At 45.1% G+C, this 25,799-nt stretch overlaps 5 protein-coding genes across 6 annotated transcripts; 3 read left to right on the forward strand and 2 right to left on the reverse strand.

Annotated features, from left to right (window-relative positions):
- The first annotated feature begins 1,553 nt into the window (after positions 1 to 1,553).
- Positions 1,554 to 3,658, forward strand: LOC125506301 (cytochrome P450 709B2). Its single transcript, XM_048671151.2, has 4 exons — positions 1,554 to 1,943; positions 2,038 to 2,261; positions 2,337 to 2,584; positions 2,701 to 3,658. Exons 1-4 carry the CDS (start codon positions 1,679 to 1,681, stop codon positions 3,503 to 3,505), a joined length of 1,542 nt encoding a protein of 513 aa, XP_048527108.2. The 5' UTR covers positions 1,554 to 1,678; the 3' UTR covers positions 3,506 to 3,658.
- Positions 3,659 to 4,868: 1,210 nt separating this feature from the next.
- On the forward strand, positions 4,869 to 12,305 carry DEX1 (defective in exine formation protein (DEX1)). Its single transcript, XM_048676574.2, has 13 exons — positions 4,869 to 5,202; positions 6,630 to 6,740; positions 7,340 to 7,422; positions 7,611 to 7,728; positions 7,794 to 8,005; positions 8,519 to 8,970; positions 9,066 to 9,136; positions 9,638 to 9,894; positions 10,202 to 10,383; positions 10,763 to 11,046; positions 11,147 to 11,264; positions 11,368 to 11,550; positions 11,642 to 12,305. The coding sequence occupies exons 1-13, from the start codon at positions 5,066 to 5,068 to the stop codon at positions 11,957 to 11,959; spliced, it is 2,526 nt and encodes an 841-aa protein (XP_048532531.1). The 5' UTR covers positions 4,869 to 5,065; the 3' UTR covers positions 11,960 to 12,305.
- A 1,816-nt stretch (positions 12,306 to 14,121) lies between these two features.
- On the forward strand, positions 14,122 to 17,964 carry LOC125511250 (uncharacterized). Its single transcript, XM_048676578.2, has 2 exons — positions 14,122 to 15,309; positions 17,380 to 17,964. The coding sequence occupies exons 1-2, from the start codon at positions 14,439 to 14,441 to the stop codon at positions 17,415 to 17,417; spliced, it is 909 nt and encodes a 302-aa protein (XP_048532535.2). The 5' UTR covers positions 14,122 to 14,438; the 3' UTR covers positions 17,418 to 17,964.
- Positions 17,965 to 18,061: 97 nt separating this feature from the next.
- On the reverse strand, positions 18,062 to 20,593 carry LOC125511249 (calmodulin-binding receptor-like cytoplasmic kinase 2). Of its 2 annotated transcripts, none has more exons than XM_048676577.2 (5): positions 19,790 to 20,593; positions 19,479 to 19,630; positions 19,235 to 19,400; positions 18,897 to 18,986; positions 18,062 to 18,740 (listed from the first exon to the last, which is right to left on the reverse strand). In XM_048676577.2, the coding sequence occupies exons 1-5, from the start codon at positions 20,160 to 20,162 to the stop codon at positions 18,172 to 18,174; spliced, it is 1,350 nt and encodes a 449-aa protein (XP_048532534.1). In that variant the 5' UTR covers positions 20,163 to 20,593; the 3' UTR covers positions 18,062 to 18,171. The 2 variants fall into 2 exon arrangements, with proteins under 2 accessions (XP_048532534.1, XP_048532532.1); XM_048676575.2 differs by having other exon boundaries at positions 19,479 to 19,633; positions 19,790 to 20,591.
- Positions 20,594 to 20,825: 232 nt separating this feature from the next.
- On the reverse strand, positions 20,826 to 25,493 carry LOC125511251 (uncharacterized). Its single transcript, XM_087522121.1, has 3 exons — positions 24,369 to 25,493; positions 24,038 to 24,109; positions 20,826 to 21,869 (listed from the first exon to the last, which is right to left on the reverse strand). Exons 1-3 carry the CDS (start codon positions 25,068 to 25,070, stop codon positions 21,060 to 21,062), a joined length of 1,584 nt encoding a protein of 527 aa, XP_087378247.1. The 5' UTR covers positions 25,071 to 25,493; the 3' UTR covers positions 20,826 to 21,059.
- Between the last annotated feature and the right edge of the window lie 306 nt (positions 25,494 to 25,799).

Below are 25,799 nucleotides of genomic sequence, written 5' to 3' on the forward strand. Positions count from 1 at the left end.
CCGACATCCGATATGTCGAAGCCAAACCGATACGAACCCGATATCCGATATTTTGAAGCTTGTTTTTGCCAGAATCAACATATTGGCTCATATTATGGTGATTTGGCCATTATGGCGACTCTGGTAGAGTTGCTCTTAGGCTGGCTAGCTTGTGCGAGCTAGTTCTCTCAACCAAAAGCACTGACCGCAAAGATAATTGCATCGTAAAGTATGTTGGACAATACTTATAGGGTTTGCGCCAACATGCTTCAGGTGGAAAGGACAAAAAGCATCTGTTTCGACCGGCGGCGCCCCAAGCATGGAAAGGTTGCGTGTAAGGTGGTGGAGAAGGATGCTGATGATGCAGAGGTTGTCCCTCTGGTGACACGAAAGTCATCTAAAGGAGGAGGAGATACTCATGTTCGACTCCGAGCACCAGCGAGTGCTTGCTTCCTAATAGTTTGTTTATTTGATCATTTATGCAATACGTATTCAATTTGTACTTGTTAAGTAGTGTTGACTAGAAATTGACTTCACAGTGTCCAATCATGTGTTGCTGCTTCGGACATCTTTCATATTTTAAATTTATTATAAGAAACTTAATACAGCCTTTTGAAACAAGAAGTTTATAATTTGAGTATCTAAGTTATAGGTTAAACTAATGTTCCTTTTTATTGAGAGCTTTTGCCGTTGGTCATAAGCTTACACAATTCGTCATTCTGCCTGCATTTGATAAAGAGAACAAGTTATCATTCAGATCCCCTCTTTTGTTTGTTCTTAGTTGCTTAAAGGGAGAGTGATCCTTAATATTGGCATATGATCATCTTACCATCATTAATTTCAATTTCGCACCAAGCGGTATATGTTCTTCGTTGAATGTATTGTACTTTTGACTAACTGTGTGGACACACCAAGTCCTCAAGAGAGATAATGGTGTGTTACTAAACCAAAGAGGTGCAGGGTGGTCGTCAGAGGCAAAGACACCGATGCTTCTCGCAAGATGGTAAAAGAATTAGCTTTACACGCATGCTCATAACAGAAGTGCCTCTACATCGACGCCTTGAGGTACATTTTTGTACTCCCGTAGCAACGGACAGGTATGTTTGCTGGTAAACTAACAAGGAAGATTTGATATGTACGCAGTGCAAGACAGGTAGTCCACATCAGTGGACATTGTATTTCTCTCATACATATAGACAATTACAAGAAATTGAATACATACACTGGTACACAAATACACAAAGGGTATATCTAGAAGTATGTACAAGCGATTTGTTTTGTATATATGATGTTATCGTGTTTATTATTTTTTGTTTACTTTCGACATGTTGGACTAATTGACTAATTGTTAATCCATGCATCATCATCTAATCCTGCTCATCACTGGGAAGAAAGGCTAGTTAATCACGTAGTCAGCGGAGGCACGAGGGCACGATGTCACTGAAATCTGCGCCTGGATCCCCACTATCTGTATAGAAATGAAATGTCTCGGCTGCAATGGCGGATCTGGTCGCTTGCGTGCACGAGATCGACGGAAAATTTGGCTTCATTCACACGGATTTCCCGGTCACTGTCAGCTCACCACTGTCCAAGAGCAGAAGCGCAGGCATACATGCAGGTCGTCGCTGACATTTTCAGATTTCCTTCTCCGCCACCGCACCGAGCCGTACGTGCGTGCAAGCTGCAGGTCTAGCCACCGATGGATTTCGTGTGGGCGGTTGTGGCGGCGGCGGCGGCGGTGTTGGCGTGGTGGGCGCTGAGTGCGCTGGTGTGGAGGCCGCGCGCCATCGCCCGGCAGCTCCGCGCCCAGGGCGTGGGCGGGCCGGGCTACAGGTTCCTGGCCGGGAACCTCGGCGAGATCAAGCGTCTCCGCGCCGCCATCGCCGGCGCCGCGCTGGACGTCGGTTCCCACGACCTGGTGCCCATGGTGCAGCCGCATATGCGCAAATGGATCCCACTCCACGGTACCAAACTCATCGGCCTGCGTCTGTGATTCCTTCCATGATTCCATGCCATTCATCTATCCGCGGCCGTTTGTACGTGCTCTCTGCGCTGCAGGACGCACGTTCTTGTACTGGTTCGGAGCACGGCCGACCCTGTGCGTGGCCGACGTGAGCATGGTGAGCCAGGTGCTCCTGGAGCGCACCGGGCTGTACCCCAAGAACACCGGGAACCCGCACATCGCCCGCCTGCTCGGCAGGGGGCTCGTGTTCGCCGACGGCGACGAGTGGAAGCGCCACCGCAAGGTCGTCCACCCCGCCTTCAACATGGACAAGCTCAAGGTACGACACGATCGACGTGTGTTATCATTCTAGCTCCAGCGCCAACTTAACAGCTGCCATTGGTACGAGCGACAGGTGATGACGGCGACCATGTCGGACTGTGCCGGGTCAATCATGTCGGAGTGGAAAGCGAAGGTGGGCGAGGGAGGCGGCGCGGCGGAGATCGAGCTGAGCGGCCAGTTCGAGGAGCTAACCGCGGATGTCATTTCCCACACGGCCTTCGGAGCTAGCTACAGAGAGGGGAAGCGAGTCTTCCTGGCGCAGAGGGAGCTCCTGTTCCTTGCCTTCTCCACCGTTTTCAATGTCCAAATCCGGGCATTTAGGTGCTTAACTACTACTTGCTTCTTTTCCCATTTTGTCGCTTGGTTCAAACCAATACAAGATTATAACCTGTATATTTGACAACATGCATGTGTTTATGGGATTCGATGATCATCAGATACCTGCCAACCCAAAAGAACCTCAAGATATGGAAGCTCGACAAGGAGGTGAGGGGCATGCTCACCAACATCATCAAGAGTCGGCTCGCAGACAAGGACACCATGGGCTATGGGAACGACCTGCTCGGGCTGATGTTGGAGGCGTGCACTCCGGAGGAGCACGGTCATGAGCCGCTTCTAAGCATGGACGAGATCATAGACGAGTGTAAGGCCTTCTTCTTCGCTGGACACGACACTAGCTCACACATGCTTTCATGGACCATGTTGTTGTTGAGCACACATCTAGAATGGGAGCAGAAGCTCAGGGAGGAGGTGGTGAGAGAGTGCGGCAATGAGGTTCCCACCGGTGACGTGCTCAACAAACTGAAGCTAGTCAACATGTTCCTTCTAGAAACTCTTAGGTTATACTCTCCTTTGTCGACCATTCAGAGAAAGGCAGGTTTGGATCTTGAGGTCGGTGGCATCACAGTGCCCAAAGGCACGGTCCTGACCATCCCCATCGCGTCGATACACCGTGACAAGGAGGTATGGGGAGAGGATGCCCATGAGTTCAATCCTCTCAGGTTTGAAAACGGAGTGACACGGGCAGCAAATCATCCTAATGCATTCTTGTCTTTCTCCGGTGGGCCAAGGTCGTGCATTGGGCAAAACTTTGCGATGATCGAGGCCAAGATTGTAATCGTCATGATTCTTCAGAGGTTCTCCTTCTTCCTATCCCCTAAGTATGTCCATGCCCCCATGGACGTGATCACACTACGACCAAAGTTTGGTCTTCCCATGGTTCTCAAGAGCCTAGAGATGTAGAGGCCGTGTATTGTGTTGAGTATAACACAAGTTTCTGTATTTGTTTGTCTAGGGTATAGTTTATGTTGTATATTAGATATATTTGTGTAACCGTTGTCAGATCTTGTTTGGGCTCAAAATCCCCCAACAAATTCAACTATATCGATGTTGCTAGCTGACTAGTTGCAAATAATTTCATGCAAGCAAGGCAAATTTACCGTCCCTCCAACCCACACGGCAACTTGGGCTTGCTGGCGATGCAACACTTTATGTTCAATGATTTTCTATAGTCAACTTAATACGTGCTTTGTCCGAACTTTGAGAAACCCTAAGTCCATGAAGTCAACCTTTAAAATCTTCAACCAATCCCCTGGGCAAGAAACATTGCATGATATAAAAGAGGTTTACCCCAAGGCACGGAATTTGATCTTCTGGACCGCACTGCACACACCCCTCATGTGAGCAAAGAAGCATGAGACGTGAAGTGATTCTTCCTATGCACATGTTCGATCGCCATCCACTTAATTCATTACTTCGCCACACCTTTTGTTTCTTCAAAAACAAATCCCGCAAACCCTCTTTTCTTTTACTTCGAACTCCTCTTTCTCCAAACTAATCCCCACGATATGTCATCCGGAGTATCTTTGGTTCCGCTAGGGCCTCCACTGATCTTGCTACTTACACTCAAATTTTTTTCGGCATCCCCATTGAACCCTAAAACCTTAAACCAATCAATAACCAGACACTAAATCATCGCCAAGGCCAGGTGAGTGGACAAGCCATCCTCCTAGTCCGCTCCAACATGCAAGATTGGCTGGGAGGAGGATCAGGAGAAGTAATGGATCAAAGTCACTATGATACGCCACTTGGCGTCCGTTTTTTGTATGAAGTTTGTGATCGATGGCCGCAACCCATGAAACAAAAGTGATGGATGGCTTTTAACATGTGTCGTGCAGAAATCGAATAGAAATAATCGTATGTGTAGTAGTGGATATGGTGGACTCAAGTCAGAGAAAGTCCCCCGCGGAGGAGAGGAAACCCTAAGTTGCGAGACCTAGTGAAAGAAAAAGCGTTCATGCTGAGTTGCTTTTGTTTTTTTTCTTCTTTTAATTTTTAAATATAACCCCTTCATCCTCTTGATTTGCCGGGAGATACATGGATTGATGAGAAAAATATATATTTGAAACAGAGTCCATTAATTACGTAGAAGAGAATTGTCCGGTCTAACGGAAAACCGGATGAAAACCAAAAATCCGATTCGTGTGACGAAGCACACCGGGGTGAGGGGACCCACCGGTCAGGCTAATCACCTCGGGCCCACCCATTAGAGAGAGGAGACCAAAATGACCCGCAGCTTTACACAAACCCCCCTCGTTTCCTCCGCCATTCCAGCTTTCCACCCCGACGAGCGGCTCGCTCCGAGTTCGTCCTCCTGCTCGCTCCCTCCGCCTCCCCCACCACTCCGCCCCCGCCCGCTCGCTCGCTCGCCGGGGCGAGATCTCCTTCCCCATCACCCCCGCCGCCTCGTCGCGGTGCGTCGCGACCGCCACCCCGTGGACCCCTAGGCTCCTCCGGCCGCAGATGCGTCCCCTCCTCGCCCTCGCCGTGTGCGCCCTCCTCGCGGCGGGCGCGGCCGCCGCGGGGGAGGATGCTGCGAACAGGACCAACAAGTTCCGCCAGCGCGAGGCCAGCGACGACATGCTCGGCTACCCCCACCTGTGAGTCGCGCTCTTCCCCCTCCCAAGCCGCCCCTCCCCGCGAGTCGCTCTAGATTTGGGATCGCTGCTAGATCCTCGGAGCCGGAAACGATCGGATGATATGTTAGCTCCCGTCGTTTATGCTAGTTTCGCTGCAACATTTGGCGTTAACCATTTCCTGTGTGGTTCTTCGTAGCCGCGTTGCTGTTGTTTACCTGAACCAGTTTGTGTGTGATTGCTGTGCCAGTGCTCAGTTCATGCCTTCACACCAGAGTCTCTGTTTATGTTAGAGTGACGCTATGTCCACAAACTATGTTGAACCACTCTATGATTTCTGTAATTGGCATATTCAGTGCTTAAATTCTGGTATACAAGTCAAGTATCTGCATCTCACATTGCTAGTTGATCATCTGAGCCTGATGTTCTATGTTATGTTATAGTTAAACAGGCTACTTGTGCAGAAGAATGCTATTCCCAATCCTGACACACATTGGTCTGGTTGCTTGTGTGAACCTGAGCTCCATTTGGCCTGCACATATGATGCACATAATCTGATTTCATGTCCTCACCTATCAAACCGTGGGTTCACTGGGCCCAGGGAATTTTTATCCAGCAATTTTGCACATATCCATGTTCCCATAAGAGTTAAAACCCACTAAGCTCTTACAGCCCCCCGCTCTACCACACCCAACCTAGAAAAAGAATGAAAAGACAAAATAGTGAGCTGAAAAGGTGAAAAACTCTTGCTTCTGTGAGGCCTACAACCAAAACCTAGTAAGAACTTCACCGACGCCTCCTAGAAGTGTAGTTTTATGATAGCTCTTTACAGTGAAAGTTGCCATAGAACACGAGTATCTCCTGAAATTCACAGAAAAATCAGGGGATCCATGTATGGCTTCTGCAAAATTGTTGTCTGGAACATCTGCTGATCTCGGATAGAACTAAATATAGCTTCGAACTTGTTGACATAGATATCATGTGGCATTAGATATCAACGATGCTAATGATTTTGCTGCTCCTGAATTTCACTGGCACATTAATTCTTAAAACCGATAGAAAACACCATACAGGGAGCACAATGCATAGCTAATTAATAGAATGCTTACTACATTTTATATCTGTAAACAGAGTAGCTTGGTTTGTTAGATTAAAATACGTTTTTCTTCAAATTATTGATGTTTAGTATTGTTTTTTTCTTCACTAAAGAAGACTCCAACTTAAGTGAAGTGCTTTTATCCATGACTAATTTATGTGCACACCTGCTGACCTGCAAATGGTACAAGCACACAACTTACATTAGTAATTTAGTTAGACCAGAGGATATGTGTTGTATCTAACCATTATGCACATTACATATTTCAAAGGGGTCTAGGCAAATAATGTCAGCAATCTGTACGGCTTGATGTATACACTTATATAACAATATAACATCTGTAAACCTTCTGTAGTGATGAAGATGCATTGTTGAGTACCAAGTGTCCAAAACACGTGGAGCTGAGATGGCAGACCGAAGTTAGTTCCAGCATTTATGCAAGTCCGCTGATTGCTGATATCAACAGGTATATGCTTGAGAAGTTATTTAGCCTCTTCTGCCATTAGTATCACGCTGATCTGTGTCATATGTACTTGATCATTTCATGTTTCCATCCTTTTTTGTTTACCTAAAGACGAAATTATCGCTCCATGCTCTGTAAAGAGTAGTGTGTTCCCTCTGTTTGATCACTATAGTAATAATGTGGTAGATCAGATAAGTAAATCATTGCCATGGTTTTCGAGTCGTGACTCATCCGAGTCACTCTGGGGTAGCGACTCGGAAAAAGTCGAGCCTGCAGTTGCGACTAGTCGCGACTCGAGTCGACACTAAGTCGAGTCGACATTTTTTTGCGACTCATTGACTAGCCGCGACTAGTCGCGCGACTCGAAATCCATGATCATCGCCATAAACAAAGTAGCTGTAGCTTGCTTCCCCTATATGATTTTAGCTTACAAAGTCCAAAGTGCATGCATTTCATAGACATGCTAAATTTGACTTATTAAATATTTAAATGCCAGATGCATGCACAAATTTTTTTTGCTTCCAGTTGCTGCCTTAGCACCTTCTATCTTTTTATAATTCTATTCCAAACACACTTGAATGAACTTCTTTTTGTTGTGATAGTGATGGAAAGTTGGAAGTAGTGGTGCCATCGTTTGTCCATTACTTAGAAGTGCTTGAAGGTTCCGATGGAGACAAACTACCAGGTGAGGTTTCATCCTTTCATTTGGCATGCTATGCTGAGCTCTTTGCACATATTCTCAAAAAAATTTAACCGAACTATATTATATTAGTTTAAGAACTTTCAGTTGAATATCTGTTATCCATATCCTTCTTTTAATTGGTCTGGTTTGCTTTTCTTTTTAATATATATTTGTTGAAACATTAATTCCAGGATGGCCTGCGTTTCACCAGTCAAATGTTCATTCAAGTCCTCTTCTCTATGACATTGACAAGGATGGCACACGGGAAATAGTGTTGGCTACTTACAACGGTGTAGTGAATTTCTTCAGGTAAGGAACTCAATATTGGCATTTTTTTCTATGAACATGCGGATCTTTATTTGTTTGTTATGTAGGATATCAGGTTATCTGATGATGGACAAGCTAGAGGTACCTCGTAGGAAAGTTCGTAAAGATTGGCACGTTGGGCTAAATCCTGATCCAGTAGACCGTTCCCACCCGGATGTTGATGACAGTTCAATTGCGAAACAAGCTACTTCTGAGGAATCTCACCCAAACATTCAGGACAAATCGGTTGGAGATGAATCTTCAAAGGAACCTCAGTCACGTAAGTTAGCTTATAATCTGATGCCACATCTCTCACTGGTCTATACTAATGCCTTGTTTTATTTTTGCATTTGGATGTATAGATTTTTCTCTAGCAATCTGTATCTGGTAAGCTTTGCGGAAGTTATATGTACTGTTTCTTTACATTTGAATCAGGGGCTATTAGTTTGGTGTTGGTGTTTTTCCCTCTGAGAAAACTAAAAAACTTTGTCTTGATCCCCCACCACAAAGTATTGCTTTGGTGAACATATTTGTCAACTAGGCTCACTTATACTTGTAGATTGTACAGTTCGCTTTTTCACATATTTGAGTTGGTATATAAATGTACAATTTGTCTGTTGTCACCACTCACCAGTATGAGGATTGATAATGTTTTAAAAAAAATTGACGTTACATGCAAACAGTAATCATTGCACTACTCTGATGTGTGGGTAGTGGACTATCCATGCCATCCTGCTGTGGGTGTGTGGATGCAGGAAGTATGCATTTTGACGTTTTCTGTTTATTACTGCAGGAAGTACAACCAACACACCACAGGGAGCTGATCCCTTGAAACATCCATCTGAGCTACAGTCAGCCGAAACAAAACCTAATCCTACCGCTGAAAAGGAGAATCCAGAGTTGCCAAAACATCCGAAAACCACGACAGAGAGTGCATCACATGCTCAGAGAAGGTTGCTTCAAACAGCAGATAAAAGTGATGATCAAACGGGAAGTGCAGAAACTCATGGAAGTGATGCAGGAACAACAGGAGAATCAACTGTTGAAAATGACGAGCCTTTAGAGGAGGAAGCTAATGCATCATTTGATTTGTTTCGGGATGCAGAAGATCTCCCTGAAGAGTACAGTTATGATTATGATGATTATGTTAATGATACCTGGTGGGGAGACGAGGATTGGAAAGAACAAGAGCATGAGAAAGAGGAAGATTATGTGAGCATAGATGCTCACATATTGTCGACCCCAGTAAGTGAACCTTTTTGTTCCATTTTACATAAATTTTGATGTTTGTTCTAGTAATGTTCTTGAGTTGGTTACTTGGTTTGACATTTTTTCTACAGGTAATTGCAGATATTGACAATGACGGTGTACAAGAAATGGTTATTGCTGTATCTTACTTCTTTGACCGCGAGTAAGGCTGCTTTCTCTGCTACTAATGCATTTCGTGGGTGTTGCTCATGACATCTGGATGACGACTCATAAATAAGAAGTTCTGAATGCCAGTTTATTTGTGATGTCCTATGTTGCATACATGTTTCATTAATGCTCTCCAAGATTATTTTTTCAAAAATAGGACCCCTTTTGTTCTCTCTTTTTATGGACTGGTTGGTTGATGATGGTGCTTATAGCTAGTCTCAGTTAGATTGTGCATTTGCTTTCCTGGCTAAATTTATGCTTTGCTTTGATTGTTTTTGTTCTGTATCATGCTTGTTCCAGTAATAATTGAAGGTACTAAAGCAAAAGCTAGTTTTTTTTTTAATCTTGCTGTGCTATATTTTCATTATGATTGAAATGTTTTTTCTTAATGCAAAACTTCCAACCGCAACGTGAGCACTTCATTATATATTATTGCCTGTGTTACCGTGGTGGTGTTCCTTTTGCAGTCTAGTAATCTGCTGTCTTTTACTGGCAGGTATTATGATAATGCAGAGCATTTAAAAGAGCTAGGAGGGATTGACATAGGAAAATATATTGCAAGCAGTATAGTTGTTTTTAACCTTGACACAAAACAAGTTAAATGGACAGCAGAACTCGATTTGAGTACCGAAAGCGGGAAATTCCTTGCCCATGCATATTCGTCTCCAACTGTGGTTGATTTGGATGGTGATGGAAATTTGGATATCCTTGTCGGAACTTCCTATGGCTTGTTTTATGTTCTTGATCATCACGGTAAGTTCTTAACCTCATAATGTGTAGTGCTGTATCCAAAAGCAGATTTAGCCTGAGCTGTCATTTCATATACTGCATACATTTAACTCTCGTAGCCTAGTGTTTCTTCACTAGAATTGTACAAGACCTAGTGTAAACTATAATCAGTTTTTATCATGCTTTTTTTCATTTGGAAAATTCGTTTATAATCCACTGAAATCCTCATAGGGAAAAAAAGTGAATTTCCACATTGTTCATACTTTTATCTTTGATGCGCTGATATATGTGAAGTAACCATGAGCTCTTTGTTGTTGATTTGTTAATATAGGTAAGACTAGGAAAAATTTCCCCCTTGAGATGGCTGAGATCCATGCACCAGTCATTGCAGCAGACATCAATGATGATGGTAAGATCGAGATGGTCACTGCTGATGTGCATGGTAATGTAGCAGCTTGGACTGCAGAGGGAGACGAAATCTGGGAGGTGCATCTGAAGAGCCTTGTTCCACAGGCAAGTTTCACCCTATTCTCTGTACGGTGGTAACTGAATGCTTATATAAATTTGGTTGTCTATTCATATGCCAATGTAATCCAAGTCTCCTGACAATCTATACTATGCAATGGCTACACATGCTGAAGCTGCTTGCCTATTTTAGCTCAGGAGAATACGGTTCATCCAGAATCTTGCTTCAATCTCCTTAATATTCAACCATTCTGCCTTCTGGTACTACTAAAAATTGTTTAAGACGGATACAAAACATCATATTTGGTTTTAGTTAAATAAAGTTATCACATAGACGTATTTCTATTGCAGCATCTTCATCTCCTTTACTTTGTTGCATCTAGGCTTTTCTATATTCAATCTGATTGTTATTATCATATGATGACAGCGACCTACTGTCGGGGACGTCAATGGAGATGGCCACACTGATGTTGTGGTCCCAACTGTATCAGGAAACATCTACGTTCTTAGTGGAAAGGATGGCTCAAAAGTTCAGCCTTTCCCATATAGAACACATGGAAGGATCATGAGTCCTGTCTTGTTAGTTGACATGAGCAAACGTGGAGAAAAGACGCAAGGACTAACCCTTGCTACTACATCCTTTGATGGTTATTTGTATTTGATCGAGGGCTCTAGTGGCTGTGCAGATGTTGTCGACATTGGAGAGACCTCGTATGCCGTTTCTTCTCTGCTCTTAAAAACATTTGGTAGCATTTTTGGATATTGTACTTGCATTTCACCAGAATGAGCTCACTGCTTTGCACATTGACAGGTACACTATGGTTTTGGCTGACAATGTGGATGGCGGAGATGACCTTGATCTGATTGTTACTACCATGAATGGCAATGTCTTTTGCTTTTCCACTCCCTCACCGCACCATCCTCTCAAGGTAGGCGATGCGTAGCCTTGGGTGAACCCTTTGCAACTTCTGATTGAGCTTGGTTTATACATAGATGGTAACAAGGTTACTTCTCATTCTAACTTGATTGTAGGAATGGAGATCATCAAACCAAGGAAGGAATAATGCTGCATATAGGCACAACCGTCAAGGTATTTATGTTAAGCATGGTTCCAGGACATTCCGTGATGAAGAGGGTAAACATTTCTGGGTCGAATTTGAGATTGTAGACAAGTACAGGGTTCCCTATGGGAATCAAGCTCCTTACAATGTCACGGTACATCCTGTCAGCCCAAAACCTAACCTGACGGACAAACCTAATACTTTTACTAACTCCAAACTATCTCCATTCTACCTCTGGGTTTCAGGTAACTCTACTCGTCCCTGGGAATTACCAGGGAGACAGGCGTATTGTGGTTAGTCAAGTCTACAATGAACCAGGACACAAGCAGATGCAGCTTCCTACCGTGCCCGTCAGAACCACAGGAACAGTGCTCGTGGAGATGGTCGACAAACACGGGCTCCACTTTGCCGACGAGTACTCGCTCACCTTCCACGTGCACTACTTCAAGCTGCTGAAATGGCTCGTGGTTCTGCCGATGCTCGGGATGTTCCTTGTCCTCGTCATCCTACGACCCCAAGAAGGCGCACCGTTGCCGTCGTTTTCGCGGAACAACATCGATTAGTGGCTCCGGTGGTGAAGCAGATCAAGGGGCCGGCCTGGCTCTCCCAGGACGGGACCTCTGCACACCGCAACACACCGGGGAGCGAGCGCGGTCTGCACCATGAGATCAGAAATCCTGTATGCCGCTCCCCATCCATCAGTTAACTAGTTCGGCAGGGCAGATATAGTTTTACAGTATAGAAATACAGTTGAGTTTTGAGGAAGAATTTTGTGACACATGAATTATTTTCTAACTGATGATGTGCCGCACTGTTCATCATGACCCTGTTATGTGTCAACCTGATGTATGTACTCAAGGGGTCCCTGTTTTTGTTGTACGGCTTCAGGCGCTGGTCTGCATTTCTTCAGTTTCTTGTGATGCCCGGAGCTTGTTTATGTGCAAGGCCACAAAGGTCCAGATTCTGAACTGCTGGGTTTCTGTTTTTTATCTGAAAGCAGATGTCAGGGAATGAGAAAATATATGCTGGCCTTCGTTGTTTTATTAGTGACGACGAGCTTATCTTCGCTTGCACCAAAATTAGCAGTTAGATGAAGATCTATCAACCCATTTATACTTGCACCAGTCTCGATGTTTAGACCAGATTGTTTTCAGTCAAATTTCCAAGGAGAATTCTCAGTCTAGCAGCCCATTTCTGTGCGTGAGATCTGAGATGCTACCGGGGAATGTTGGAACCAATTTTCTCAAAGTCTTTACTTTCTTGGGTCAGAATATACGAGTATTTGTAGAAGACGAGTCCATAAGTGGGTAGTTAATTTACAAAAAACTGGGTGAAAACGTTTACAACATGACCGGCCTGGCTACCGACACGAACTGGACACACACCATCCAAAGGAAGGCTAGAGCCAATGTTGCCTAAAGGTGTCATCGTCATTGTCTTTTTTTTTGCGAGAAAATTTCCAATCTATTCATCTTCAATCATAGCAGTACAACAAATACCAGAAATAATAAAAATTACATCGCTAGGTGGTCTATGAATCTGGATGTCTTTGCCCTTCTTCGAGCAGGCGACTCCGAATTCTCTTGCAGATGGACCACCAACAAAGCAAAAATGCTACACTCACGGGTCTTTACGAGGCTAATACAAACTTGTTCCAACTAATCAAACTAGAACCCCCTGATGATTTTCAGAGGATGGGCCCCTTTCAACCCTCTAAATCCAATCCTAATCCTCCATGTTTACTATTCCGTGAAGTCTGTAAAAAAAATCGCCCCGTGAGTCTACTATTGCTCCCAACAAAGCCACCTCTGCAGCTACCTCACCAAATAGCTAGAACCTCACGTTGGAGATAGGCGGCTCTGATTCTGATGACGAACTACGAAGGGGAGATGGGAAGATTTGCACTGAACACGACCTACAACATCGGGCCATCTAACATCGGTCATCATCGCCGCACAGATGACACCAAACAGCTCCGACTTCACAGCAGCAAAGACAACCCAAGACGAAATCCCGTCAGACTCGTCGAACGAAAGCTAACTACCAAAACCCCACCGTGACCAAAACCTCGCTCCTCAACACCGTTGTTGCCACAAAAATGACCACGTGGACCTCTCACACCACCGGTTTGGCCTCATGCCTGCCACGATGCCATTCAGGTCTGGCCCTAGGAAGGCGCAATAGGGCTGAATGATCTTGAAAGTGACACCCCCCCCCCCCCCTTCGAGGGAGGTGCCATTGGGAATGACAATATCGTCTGCTCCGGCAAATCGGGATCAAAGATTTTCACCTGACAATCAAAAGCCCGAGGCAAGGGAGGCTTCGAAGCTCCACGACGATACCCCCAACGGGAAACGCCCTTAGGTGTCGTCATCGCCGGCATCAACATGCACTGGGCGAGCCTTCACTTGGAGTACATCAACCTTCCCTCCTTGCGCAGCCGACCAAGGTAGCAGCCGCCAACCGTCAGCCCCACAACACCGTCGACCCGTCGGACTGCACAACTCCATCACAGATCCAATGCCCCATCCACGAGGCGACCTCTTTTTTTTTTGAATTGAACGGTTCTGCCAAAGAAATTTGCAATCATCGCAACAACACAAATTGTCATCAGAAATGTTCATTTTAGGATGCTTAAAAATCTCACGTTCGCCGGTTATCAAAATCAAAATAAAAAAAGAAAAGAAGAAGAAGGATGTGCAGCTTCCTCGCTCCGCCCCGACTCTCCCCCCACCCCCACGCCACCCCACCCAAACCCACTCGCTCCGCCGTCCACGAGCGCACCCATGGCGACGCGACGCGCGCCTCCGCAGCTGATCGACGACGTCACGGACGAGGTCCTCCTCCGCCTCCCGCCGGACGAGCCGGAGCACCTCTTCCGCGCGGCGCTCGTCTGCAAGCGGGTGGCTCCGCATCATCTGCGACCCGGGCTTCCTCCGCCGCTACCGCGCCTCCCACGGCGCCCCTCCCCTCCTCGGCCTCCTCCACAGGCTCCAGGCGATCGAAGGTCCCCCGCCCGCCCGCTTCGCCTCCACCACCTCCATGCCGGACTTCCCCCACCCGGGCGGGCTCCGACGGGCCCTCGACTGCCGCCACGGCCGCGTCCTCGTCCACACGGCGGAGGACGACGGCGTCGACTTCCTCGTCTGGAACCCCGTCACGGGCCACCGCCGCGCCGTGCACGGGCCGGACATCGACTGGTTCTGCCTCATCGAGTCCGCGGTGCTGCTCTGCGCCGCCCACGGCTGCGACCACCTCGACTGCCACGGCGGGGGCCCCTTCCGCGTCGTCTTCGCCGCCACCCCTGAGTGCAAGGACACCGTGTTCGCGAGCGTGTACTCGTCGGAGGCGGATGAGTGGAGCGTGCCAGTATGCCTCGACAGCGGCTGTGAATCCTTTGTCCGGTACATGGAGCGAGAGAGACTCGCAGACCACTACTACCACACACCCTATCTCCAGCCTAGGCGAGGCGCCGTCGTCGGAGATGGAGTCTACTTCACGCTTAGCCGGGGCAACGCCATCGTCAAGTATGATCTGGGCAAGAATCGCCTGTCCATTGTCGACCCACCGTGCCGGGACGTGTACGAGGTTGCCCTCATGGCCATGGAGGACACTTCACTTGGCTTTGCCTGCCTCCAGGGCTCCAGCCTTTATGTGTGGTCAAGGAAGGTGGATGCTGAAGAACCTGCAGAGTGGGTACAGTGCAGGGTCATCGAGCTAGAGAAAATTATACCTGTTGCCGATCACGAGAAGGCGTCAATTGTTGTTGGGTCTGCAGAGGGTGTGGGTGTCATCTTCGTTAGCACGGATGTTGGCTTGTTTATGATCAACCTCAATTCCGGGCAGCCTAAGAAGGTTGACGAGCCTGGGGTCTACTTCAGCGTCCTACCCTACATGAGCTTCTACACTCCAGGTATGATACTGGCCCTTCCTTGTCTCTTGTCAACAATTATTATCCATATTACAATTTTGTCTAGCTAGTGAAAATTGAATGTGTGGCATGGGAAAACATAATGTAATTTGTTTTCATATTGTACTAGTTGTTAAGGGCCATGACATGCATCGGTCGTATGGCTAAATCTAAATGTGCACGCAAACTTGATGATCTTGTATTAACATGTAACCATGCTTCAGATTTTCTTTTTGTTAAAAAGAAAACTAGCTTAATAGCATAGGTGTACATCAGGCTCAGTCTTGTAACCTTTGGAATTAGTACTAACACATAACTTACCAAAGTGGAATGCTGAGTTGAACCGACTGTTATTAGTTCTGTTCGTGGCATCTTTTCAGATCATGGCACACTGTTATCGCTATGACTAGCTGATCTCTGAGTCTGTTTGTTTTCTGTTGAGCTGTTTGCGTACAGATTGTGCAAGTCATTTTAATCAATTTTGTGTGTGTTTTCCTTGTCGAATTTATCGTGATGATATTGTCGTAAGCTTTTAGTATGTCAGGCATATCTCATTTACTGTCAGGATAATGCTTGACACAGCTACTTTGAAGTTTGAGCTAAAACTGAGCGTAGTTTATGTTGTTCCTCTTTCCTGAAATGAACTTCACACATCGTTCGTATTGGTAAATGTGCACGCAAACTTGATGATCTTGTGTTATCCTGTAACCTTGCTTCCTATTTTCTTTTTGTTAAAAAAAACTAGTTTACTAGGGTAGCTGTACACATACCAGGCTCAGTCTTGTAACCTTCTGAATTACTCCCTCTGTCCCATAAAATAAGATGTTATTATCGGTTGTAATAACATCTTATATTATGGGACAGAGGTAGTAGTACCAGCACATACCTTACCGAAATGGAATGCTGAGTTAAACTACTGGTTATTAGTTTTGTGCATGGTATATTTTCGGATCATGGCACACTGTTGTCGCTATGACTAACTGATCTCCGAGTCGTTTATTTACTGTTGAGAGGCTTAGAATTACATACAGATTGTGCAAGTCATTTCATTTGTGTGTGTGTGTGTGTGTGTGTTCTTTTTGTCGAATTTATCATGATGATATTGTTGCAAGTTTTAATATGTCAGGCGTATCTTTCATTTGTGTGTGTGTGTGTGTGTTCTTTTTGTCGAATTTATCATGATGATATTGTTGCAAGTTTTAATATGTCAGGCGTATCTTTCATTTGTGTGTGTGTGTGTGTGTTCTTTTTGTCGAATTTATCATGATGATATTGTTGCAAGTTTTAATATGTCAGGCGTATCTTTCATTTGTGTGTGCGTGTGTGTGTGTGTGTTCTTTTTGTGGAATTTATCATGATGATATTGTTGCAAGTTTTAATATGTCAGGCGTATCTCAGTTACTGTCTGGATAATGCTTGACTCAGCTACTTAGAACTAAAACTAAGTTTAGTACGCTGTTTCTCTTTCCTGAAATATGAAATTCAGTGCTGATCTCATCTTCAGAAAGACTAAGTAGCTTCATCAGACTTTTTGGACGTACAGTTGGAAATACAGGTAGTCATGGATCTAAGATGTAATTTAGTCTCACCTTAAAACTTTTACCTTCTGTAAATCAACTGAAGGACATACTTTATCAAGTGTGTAACTCAGGTGTTTTACTGCAAACATGGAAAAGTGATGTCAATGACTCAAGGTTATGTTGTCCTAAATAAAATGAACCTGTTGTTTCATTGGAGAATCTGGACTCGTGTGCCATTTATATGGACCATTTTATGGGAAGCAGGCCAATTGCATATTACCCTCAAAATTTCACTAGGGCCATTGATAGGTTAAGTAGATAATGAAGCATGAACTCAGTTGCTAGGCAAAAATGGAGATTGCTAAATAATTGAATAACCTTGTTGATATAATATCATCCTGTTGCCTAGCTTTAGATTTTCTTGCAAAAACTGTATGTTATTTTCTGGCATAAGTTCACATCTGAAATCCATTTATGAAATCTTCTACACTAAGAACAAGTACGTGGTGCAGCTGAGTTATAAATTCTTAAGTTGTGCTTGGTATCTTTACAGATCGTGGCAAAATGTTGTCGCTGGCGAGGGCTAACTGATCTCCGATGTGCCGCACAGCAGTGGTGCGTTGCATAATGGACAAACCCATCATTTGGAGTCTGCTGCTGTTGCCCTTTTTTGGAGCTACAACTATCAAGCTGGTCTGTTTTTGCTGAGCAGTTTAAGCATGACGTTTGCAAGCCCATTGTGGTTGTTCTTGTACAAGGGTCCAGATTCTGAACTGCTGGTTTTCCGTTTTCTCTTTAAAAGAAGAGGCTGGGGATTTAGATGAGAGGTGATCTCTGCTGTTTTATCAGTGAGATGACGAGGTGATCTTTGCTTGCAGTAAAATTCATCCTGAGATCGCAGAGTTTCGAATAATATCTAATCGGGCGCACATTCTTCAGTTATGAGCAATTGTACATAGCAGTCAGATAAATACTGTATCTGCTAGTCCATTTATACTCTTTTTTTGGGCTGCAAGTCAGATAAATACTTTCTCAGTGTTTAGATCAAATGGTTCTTAGTGTCCACCTAGAAATAGTTACTGTATTTGTTAGTTGCTTGAGAAAGTATTTCCAAAGTAAATTCTCACTTTACCATGTGCTTCAGATGCTGCCGGAGGACACTTCGAGCAGAATTTCTCCAAATCTTTGTTTTATTGGTTCGATATTTACACAAGTGTTTGTAAAATACGAGTTCATAAGTTGGTTTCGCTTTACAAGTGTAATGATCTTCTTCTAAGAAAACTGCAAATCTTCCTTGGTATAAACAGTTAAACACTGGTCAGGGACGGCAACTTGGGAGGCATCGTCATCGGCTAACCCACTCGGAGCTCCTGTCTCCGACGCCGCCGCCGGCGGCCGGCCCATCCTGCCGCGGCTCCTGCCTCCGGTGGAAGTCCCTTCGCACGGTCCACAGCGCCTCGTTGCACCGCCGCATGGACGGCCGGTCCTGCCTCGCCGGCATGACGCACTGCTCGGCCAGCCGGAGCATCCCCTCCACCGCCGCCACCGATGCCGGGCTCCGCCGCATCCTCGGGTCCATGGCCACCACCGCGTCGCCTCCCCGGAACTTCTGCAGCGCCCACTTGGTGGTGGCGCGGGGCTCGAGGCCGCCGCGGCGCTCGATGGGCGGCCGGCCGGTGACGAGCTCGACGAGGAGGACGCCGAAGGAGTAGACGTCGCTCTTGTCCGTGAGCTGGAGCGTGCCCAGGTACTCCGGGTCCAGGTACCCGGCCGTGCCCACCACCTGCGTCGTCACCTGCGTCGCCTCGCCGTCGCTGGCCACCCGAGCCAGCCCGAACCCGGCCACCTTCGCCGCCAGCGCGCCCGTCAGCAGCACGTTCGACGACCGGATGTCCCGGTGGATCACCGCCCGTTCTGCCATCCGCCATGAGTTACCAAGTTCAGACAATCACCATGCACACTCTGCTATAACTACCACGTGCTGCATATCATATTTCCCTTCCTTTGTTTTTTACCAAGTATACAAATGAAGTGTAAACAATGCCATTTCGAGGGATCTGATTGGATTACCTGCGTATTCGTGTAGGTAGGTGATAGCGTGAGCCACGTCGATCGCGATGTTGAGCCGCTGCGCAAGTTCTAGCCCGGTTCCGCGCGACTCTGAATTTTGCAGAAATCTTGGTCAGTATCTCTTTCTAGTATTGCAATTACTTCCATACAAAAATGTTTGTTACGAGCTAATTACTAATTCCAATAAAATTGCATAAATATTTTTTCTGGCAAATGTAGCCAACTGAAATTAGAAATGTTTTTTTTTTGAAAAGAAAGGGGTTTCCCCCCGCCCCAACTTTATTAAGCCAAGGCATGAAATTAGAAATGTGAATGCAGAGTTCAGTTGAAATGCATACCATCCAAGTGTTCCCTTAGGGAGCCATTGTCGACGTACTCGACGACGATCAGAGTTTCGTCTCTCTGCTCGAAGAACCCGAGGAACCTCACCAAGTTCTGGTGCTCGATCTTCTGAAGCGTTTCGAGCTCCCTGGCAAGTTCAGCAGATAGATACTGACCGTTTAACTGCAGCAACGAAATATTCAGTTATATTAGTTGCTCCTGATACTTGCCAAATATAACTATGATCTTCATTTTCCTGACCTTTCTGGCACGCTTGACGGCAACTTGGGACCCGTCCCTGAGCTTCCCTTTGAAGACGCTGCAAGAAGCTCCCTCCCTCACCATGTTCTTCTCGCTGAAGTTCGATGTTGCTCTGAATATGTCTGCAGCGGTGAGCCCTGCACCCTCTGTCCCTGCTGCAATCAAATTTGTCAACATCCATAGACCATATTCCATAAATTCTCTGTTCCTCTTAAAAATTTCCATGCTGATTAATTTGATACTTAAGCCACAGGAGGATCATGATGGACAAAAAATTACTGACAAAACAGAGGATGAAGTCCTAATGGTACCTGAATCCGTGGAGACATGGAAGCCTGCGCTCCTGCTTCCCCTAGAGACCTGGGAGACCTCCCGTTCTTGCTCTGCCTCGGCCTTCCTGACCCGGGGCACGAAGCAGGTGCCAAACACGCCGGCGACGCCCCGCGCCGCGGCCTTGAACGAGCTGCTGCTGCTGCGGGTGGAGCTCCGGCTCAGCTGGGAAGAGAACGGCGCGCTGTACGAGGAGGCCTGCCGCCGGTGCCGGTAGGAGGTGTCCGGGGAGGAGGAGGGGTACGGGTACCCGTCGGAGGCCGCCTTGCTGTAGCCGCTGAAGCCCGAGACCTGCTGGCTGCTCATGCTGCTGCTGCTCGTGCTGGGCTGCCTCCTCGCCGCCGACGACTCCATGGCGGAGACCCCTGATGATCTGCTTACTGCTGATGGCGATGGTGTTTCATGGATCGTCACATGGGGATAAGATGGGATTGATGGATGATATCGGATGTTATGGAGCAATGATATGATGGTGATCAGACTGCGTCGGAGGTTGCAGGGTCAACCCGCGTGCTGGCTGCCTTGTGCTTAATCCAAGCAACAACTGGTGGTTTGTTTGACCTGAGAGCTGTGGCAATATTTTGCTTTGAGGAATATTATCATGGTTGAAACTTTGCTTTTTGTTGCTAATTTTTTGCTGGTTACTGTTCATGGAATGTTTGCACACATGTGTCATTGTTCGGTTGGCACAATGACCAAGGACCTGGTCTTGGGACTTGGTCATAGAGGTACGTGCTAATCATCTATGTGCGGTTGGGGAAGGAAATTAGTTGGAATGTAATGGGAATTTATGGCCGGTTTAAGGATATGAACAAATATGATGGTGAACTTTCTCTTCTGAACGCATGTGTTTGTACAAGATTGCATATATGGTGGCTGAAACAGGGGTTAAGGAATGTGACTTTTCATGAGGCAAAAGAGAAACCTCAGTTGGATCTTGATGCAGTTTACATGCAAGTAGAAGCCTTGGAATCAGGCTTCGAAAAAAACAAAATACATGTCAATCTAGTTCGCCAATGCAAAAATGAAATATAAGATTGACAAAGTGTTCAACAAATCATAACCGTACACTTTTCTCGAGAAAAAGGCAGCTATCCAACAAATCATAACCTCCGAACACCGCACATACCAAAACTTATGGTAGAATTAACGTCAATTTAAAATATCACAAGACAAAACATGAGTTGAAATTATTCTCTGCTTCAGTAACTACTATCCCCTGTCGCAGATGCAAAGTGCCCAGTATTTTGCTTATATGGGGCCAGTGATCCTATTATTGGGGTTAAGTTTGCACCTTTTCAAATGAGATCTCAATGAGGATGTACCGTTTTTTGAATCACAGCAAAGCTCAAGATCACAATGGTTGCACTTAGCCTTAGCAGTATCTCCAACTATGATCTCTGTAAAGCTTTTCCACACAGGTGATCTTCGTGCCATTGGTTTTCTTTTCTTCACCTTCTTGTTCTTCTGAAGACCAAGCGAGCTGATCTTATTCATTTCCCACATTGCGTCGTCCTGCATCTCCTTGTTTGTAACCATGCGTAGTGTTCGGCATAGACTTTGCACGGTTCCCGACAAGGAATTCAGCACCGTCTTCTGCTCATTTTCTGCTTCACAGTCTGTCGGCAGGAAGAACTCCAAGACGAAGTCTGCCGTCCCAGTGCGTGTGGTTCTTAATCGGATTGCCATCACACCTTTTAACCTGAAGATCTTAGCATGGTGAGATAATGGGTACTCCTGTTCACCTGAAGATCCCATGTCTGGTAGGAAGCAGGGCTGGTTTGTGGTGAAGGCTTTCCCTGCAACCCCTTGCCCTGGCAGAAGGTGGTGCTCAGAGCAGGCCTCATGGAAAATCTGCACCCGAGGGTCATTCACGTGGCATGCTGCATCAATGGTAGAGATGCAGTATCGGCAGTTCTCATCTGAGTGGCGTCTGCACCGTTTCCCTTGTTGACCACAGGCGGCCCATGTTTGTGCTAATGGTAGCTCGTGTATGATGCAGGCTGCTCTTAATACTTGTAATATCTCCGGTATAGCTTTTTTGTATGAAGGATTACTGAACTGCATGATGATCAACAAGAGCAGACACACAATGAGAAAATATAAGTACCAATTCTTTCCATTTTAGTAGATTTACTAGTTTTATTCTAAAACATTGGCTAAAGGGGGAGGAATCCTTCTAACTGTCTGTTAGAGCAACTCCAACCGGTCCCCTGTATCTGGTTAGAGGAGTAAAAATATGGGTTCTACTCCTCTAAATCAGAACTAGCAGAACTCGTATAACCCTTAGGTGAGTATAAATTTAACTCCGAGCAGCTGCTGAGGAAAATTTAAAGAACTTGTTTTTCATGTCTCTCCTCCCTGTCACCTTTCTTTCCTCTTTGCTTTTTGTTTGCTGATTTTTCTAGTTGATAGGCACCTCAAAATAAAATCTGCATAGTCACTTTTTTCCTCCTGTTTTATGTGTGTTTGCTTCTGTTTCTTTCTTCTTTTCTTCTTGAGTCATTTTCCTTTTTTATGTGTACTTTTAGATGTTGGGTGTGTGCATGTGTCTGTACGCACAACTACCATACAATAGATGTGCAAATTATATTATAATGCTATTTTCACTACTCTATGTTTATTCTTGCATGTTATAAAAAGAGCAATCTATGTGTAAATTGTGTTCAAGTTTTTTAATTTTTTTCTTCTGTAAGGGTAATGACAATGCCACTACTTCATTCTTCCTTACAAAACTTTTTTTTGTGTGTAAGTGATTACGTTACATGCAAATTCTATGCAAATTGTGTGCAACTCCTTTTATGTTTTTTTTACTTTCTTTCTTCTATGAGGGTAATACGAATGTCACTAATTCATTCTTTCTCGAAAAACTTTATTTTTTTTATTTTTTTTAGTATAGGGAGAAGAAGGGTGGAGCAAGAAGAAGCCGGTTGGGCTTTTGGATCACGATTGTACAGAGGAGAGCAATTTGACTTAATGCCAAAAAAAAAACCAGGCGCCTATCAAATAGACCCCCCTCCCCCTCCCCAAAACCATTTGTTTAGTTTTCTTCTCTTTGTGTGCATGTGTGTGTGTGTGTGTGTGTGAGAGAGAGAGAGAGAGAGAGAGAGAGAGAGAGAGAGAGAGAGAGAGAGGACACTATCGACATGAGATTTAACATTCGTGTTGCATTATTTGGATACTAAGTATTACATAGACATATACACACAAGTTCTATGTAATGCATGTACAAATTATACCGTTATCTAAAATTTACACTACATATGCTTATTCCTGAATATTGTGAAATAATGCAAGTTCTAAGCAATGTATGCACAATTTTTTTTTCATGATACACTTTAAGTTTTATTTCTTCATTTTGTTTCTTCTTTAGGATAATACCAATGCAACTAATCCATTTTTCTCTAGAATATTTTTTTTAAAATTTTAATTTTTCTTTTGATTTAGTATCATGGCTCTTTTTCCCCTCTTTCCTTTAGGATAATGTTACCGTCCTTACTTATTCTTCATCAGAAAAACTTATGTTTTGGTATTTTTTTTAGTTTTGTATTGCTTTTAGTTTTTGCTTCTGCTTATTGAGTGTTAAAGTGGTATACTTCGGAGAATAGATTTTTGCTCTCGGGCTCCATGAAGCCCGAAATTTTCAAAATTAATAAATCAACCTTTTAAGTTTTAAAACAATCTGAAAAGAAATGCACACTTACTTATAGATGTATACTAGATATGTGTGAAATTCATCACAAAATACATTTTGATGTGAGCTGTACCAAAAACAAAATCATGTACTTTTATACTAGTGAATAGTACATGTGATGGAAATATGTGATTTTGTCTTTTTTGTGTAGCTCGCATAAAAAGGTATTTCACCTTGAAACTTTGCAGACAAGTAGTATACATTCATATGTATACGTGTGAGTTTTATGTTTCATATATTTTAAAACCAAAGGTTTTGATTTTCAAAATTTTCAAATTAAGGGCTCCATGCTCGAGCTCCATTAGCAATCTTCGTATAATTTACAGCTTCTACTACTGATTGATTTTATTACAGTTTACGGAGACACGCGCTAGTTGGCTACACGGCCGTTGGATGACGATCTAACGGCCGAGAATAAAAGTGACTTGTGCAACAAATTTTTTCAGGTAACTGAGGTAGAGGCGCTCCCTTTATTTTTAAAATAAAATAAAAAATTACTCAAAGTATGCTAGTTCGGATTTCTTATGTTGCTTACCTTTGTGCGCGGAATGCTTGAAACATATGTGATCGTCTGCTCCTTCTTTTGCCAGCCGGTCATCAGCGTCGACTTCATTGCCAATAAGAAATAATACTAAAATTTAGTAAAAAAATAATAGTTCACATTCTGGTTAATATACTTGTCGGTCATATGTACTCCCTCTGTGCAGAAATACTTGTCCTAAAAATGAAAAAAAATGGATGTATCTATAACTAAAATAAGTTTAGATACAACCATTTCGAGGACAAATATTTCTGGACGAAGAGAGTATTACGGGTCGATTAGTGAGGTATGGCTACCTCCCTAAAAAACAGTGAGGTATGGTTACCTTGACAATTAGGTTATGCATCATGCAGCAAAGAAGCTGCACTTTACACTCCAGTTTACACAGCATGGATGAAAGAAGCTCCCGATTACACTCCAGTTTACACAGCATGGAGTCTAGAGTGATCGTCAGCTCAAAAAAAAGACGAAGGGCTAAAGCTTCTTCATTTTTTTTGACGCCTGCACCTTGGGACGGCGTGGTGCTTGTACTTGGCAGGCGCAGAGGCGCTCCGCTGTTGCTTGTGGTGGCATCTGAGGTGAAGGTCGGGGCAGCAGAAACATAGGGGCTGAGTGGGCGTGAAGCGATGGTCGCCACTTGAAGACAGGTGTTGTCGCGGTGGAGCTGCTCATCCGAATCTGAGCGACTCATCGCACCTTGGGACGCCAACGCCATGGTGGTTTCGGCATCTGAGGGGAGGATGGAGGGAGAACTTGGAGCGATGGTTGCCACTTCAGGTTCAGGGCACGGACCGATATATAGAGGTATGTTTTCCAGGGCGGCGGCCCAGTCGATGTTGGGAGAGCTTGACCCGTCGATGGCCAATTCAGGGGAGCTGGGGAGAAGTAGCTGGTCCAGGTCCAGGTTGTCCAAGTCGATGTTGGGATAGCTTGACGCGTCGATCGCCAGTTGAGTCGACGGATTGTCCAGGTCGTTCAAGCAGATGTCTGCGCCCTCGGCCGACGTTGTGCTCCTTGCAGGTTCCATTCAGGCCAACAAGCCTGTTCCCGTGAGAATCCGGTGAGACAATTTTGTTACTGCACGCACGGCACGGCACGGCGTCAGATTCAGAGCCTGGATTATTATAGACAGAAGATTGTAAATGATGGAAAATAACACTTGAGCAAGCAAATCACTGTAGGAACGAACGAAATTTACGGACAGGAGAGAACGCGTCAAATCCTCCCCCCAGAAACAAGGGCATAAATAGTAGTATTACCTCACAATTTACTTGTAGTACTTGTCTCCTCCCTCCCTCCAAGCCTCCAACAAGCAGATCTACGGAGGGTTCCTTCCGTGCTCCTGAATCCAGCTTTCGACCAAAGTGGGGGAGAGTGGGTTAGTGAGAAAGCTGTGGAGGCTCCTCGCAAAAAACAAAGTGAGGAAGCTGTGGAGGGTCCTTGGGAGGGTGGGTATGTTTATATCCGCTCACAATTCGGGTCCAACCCGAGTTCACTTTCCACGTCTTAAAGTGAGCTATAATCCTAGACCCACGAACGTCTTACAAACTAAATACTATCTTCTCCCCACCCTGATTTTTCAGTGGGGTGGGGCTCCTTCACCCCCACTTGCAATCCTACTCGTCCTTGTGTCTCTTGATGGAAAGAAAGAAAGAAAGAAAAAGAATTCATTCAAACACGTTCGCTTACTTCGCTGGATGCTACCATGGATACGGAGCTAACATTGATTATTTTGGGGCTTTGCTTTGCACTGGCC

Source organism: Triticum urartu, chromosome 5A (assembly GCF_056163025.1).
Source record: "Triticum urartu cultivar PI428250 chromosome 5A, HENAU_Tu73, whole genome shotgun sequence".
Taxonomy (NCBI): Eukaryota; Viridiplantae; Streptophyta; class Magnoliopsida; order Poales; family Poaceae; genus Triticum; species Triticum urartu.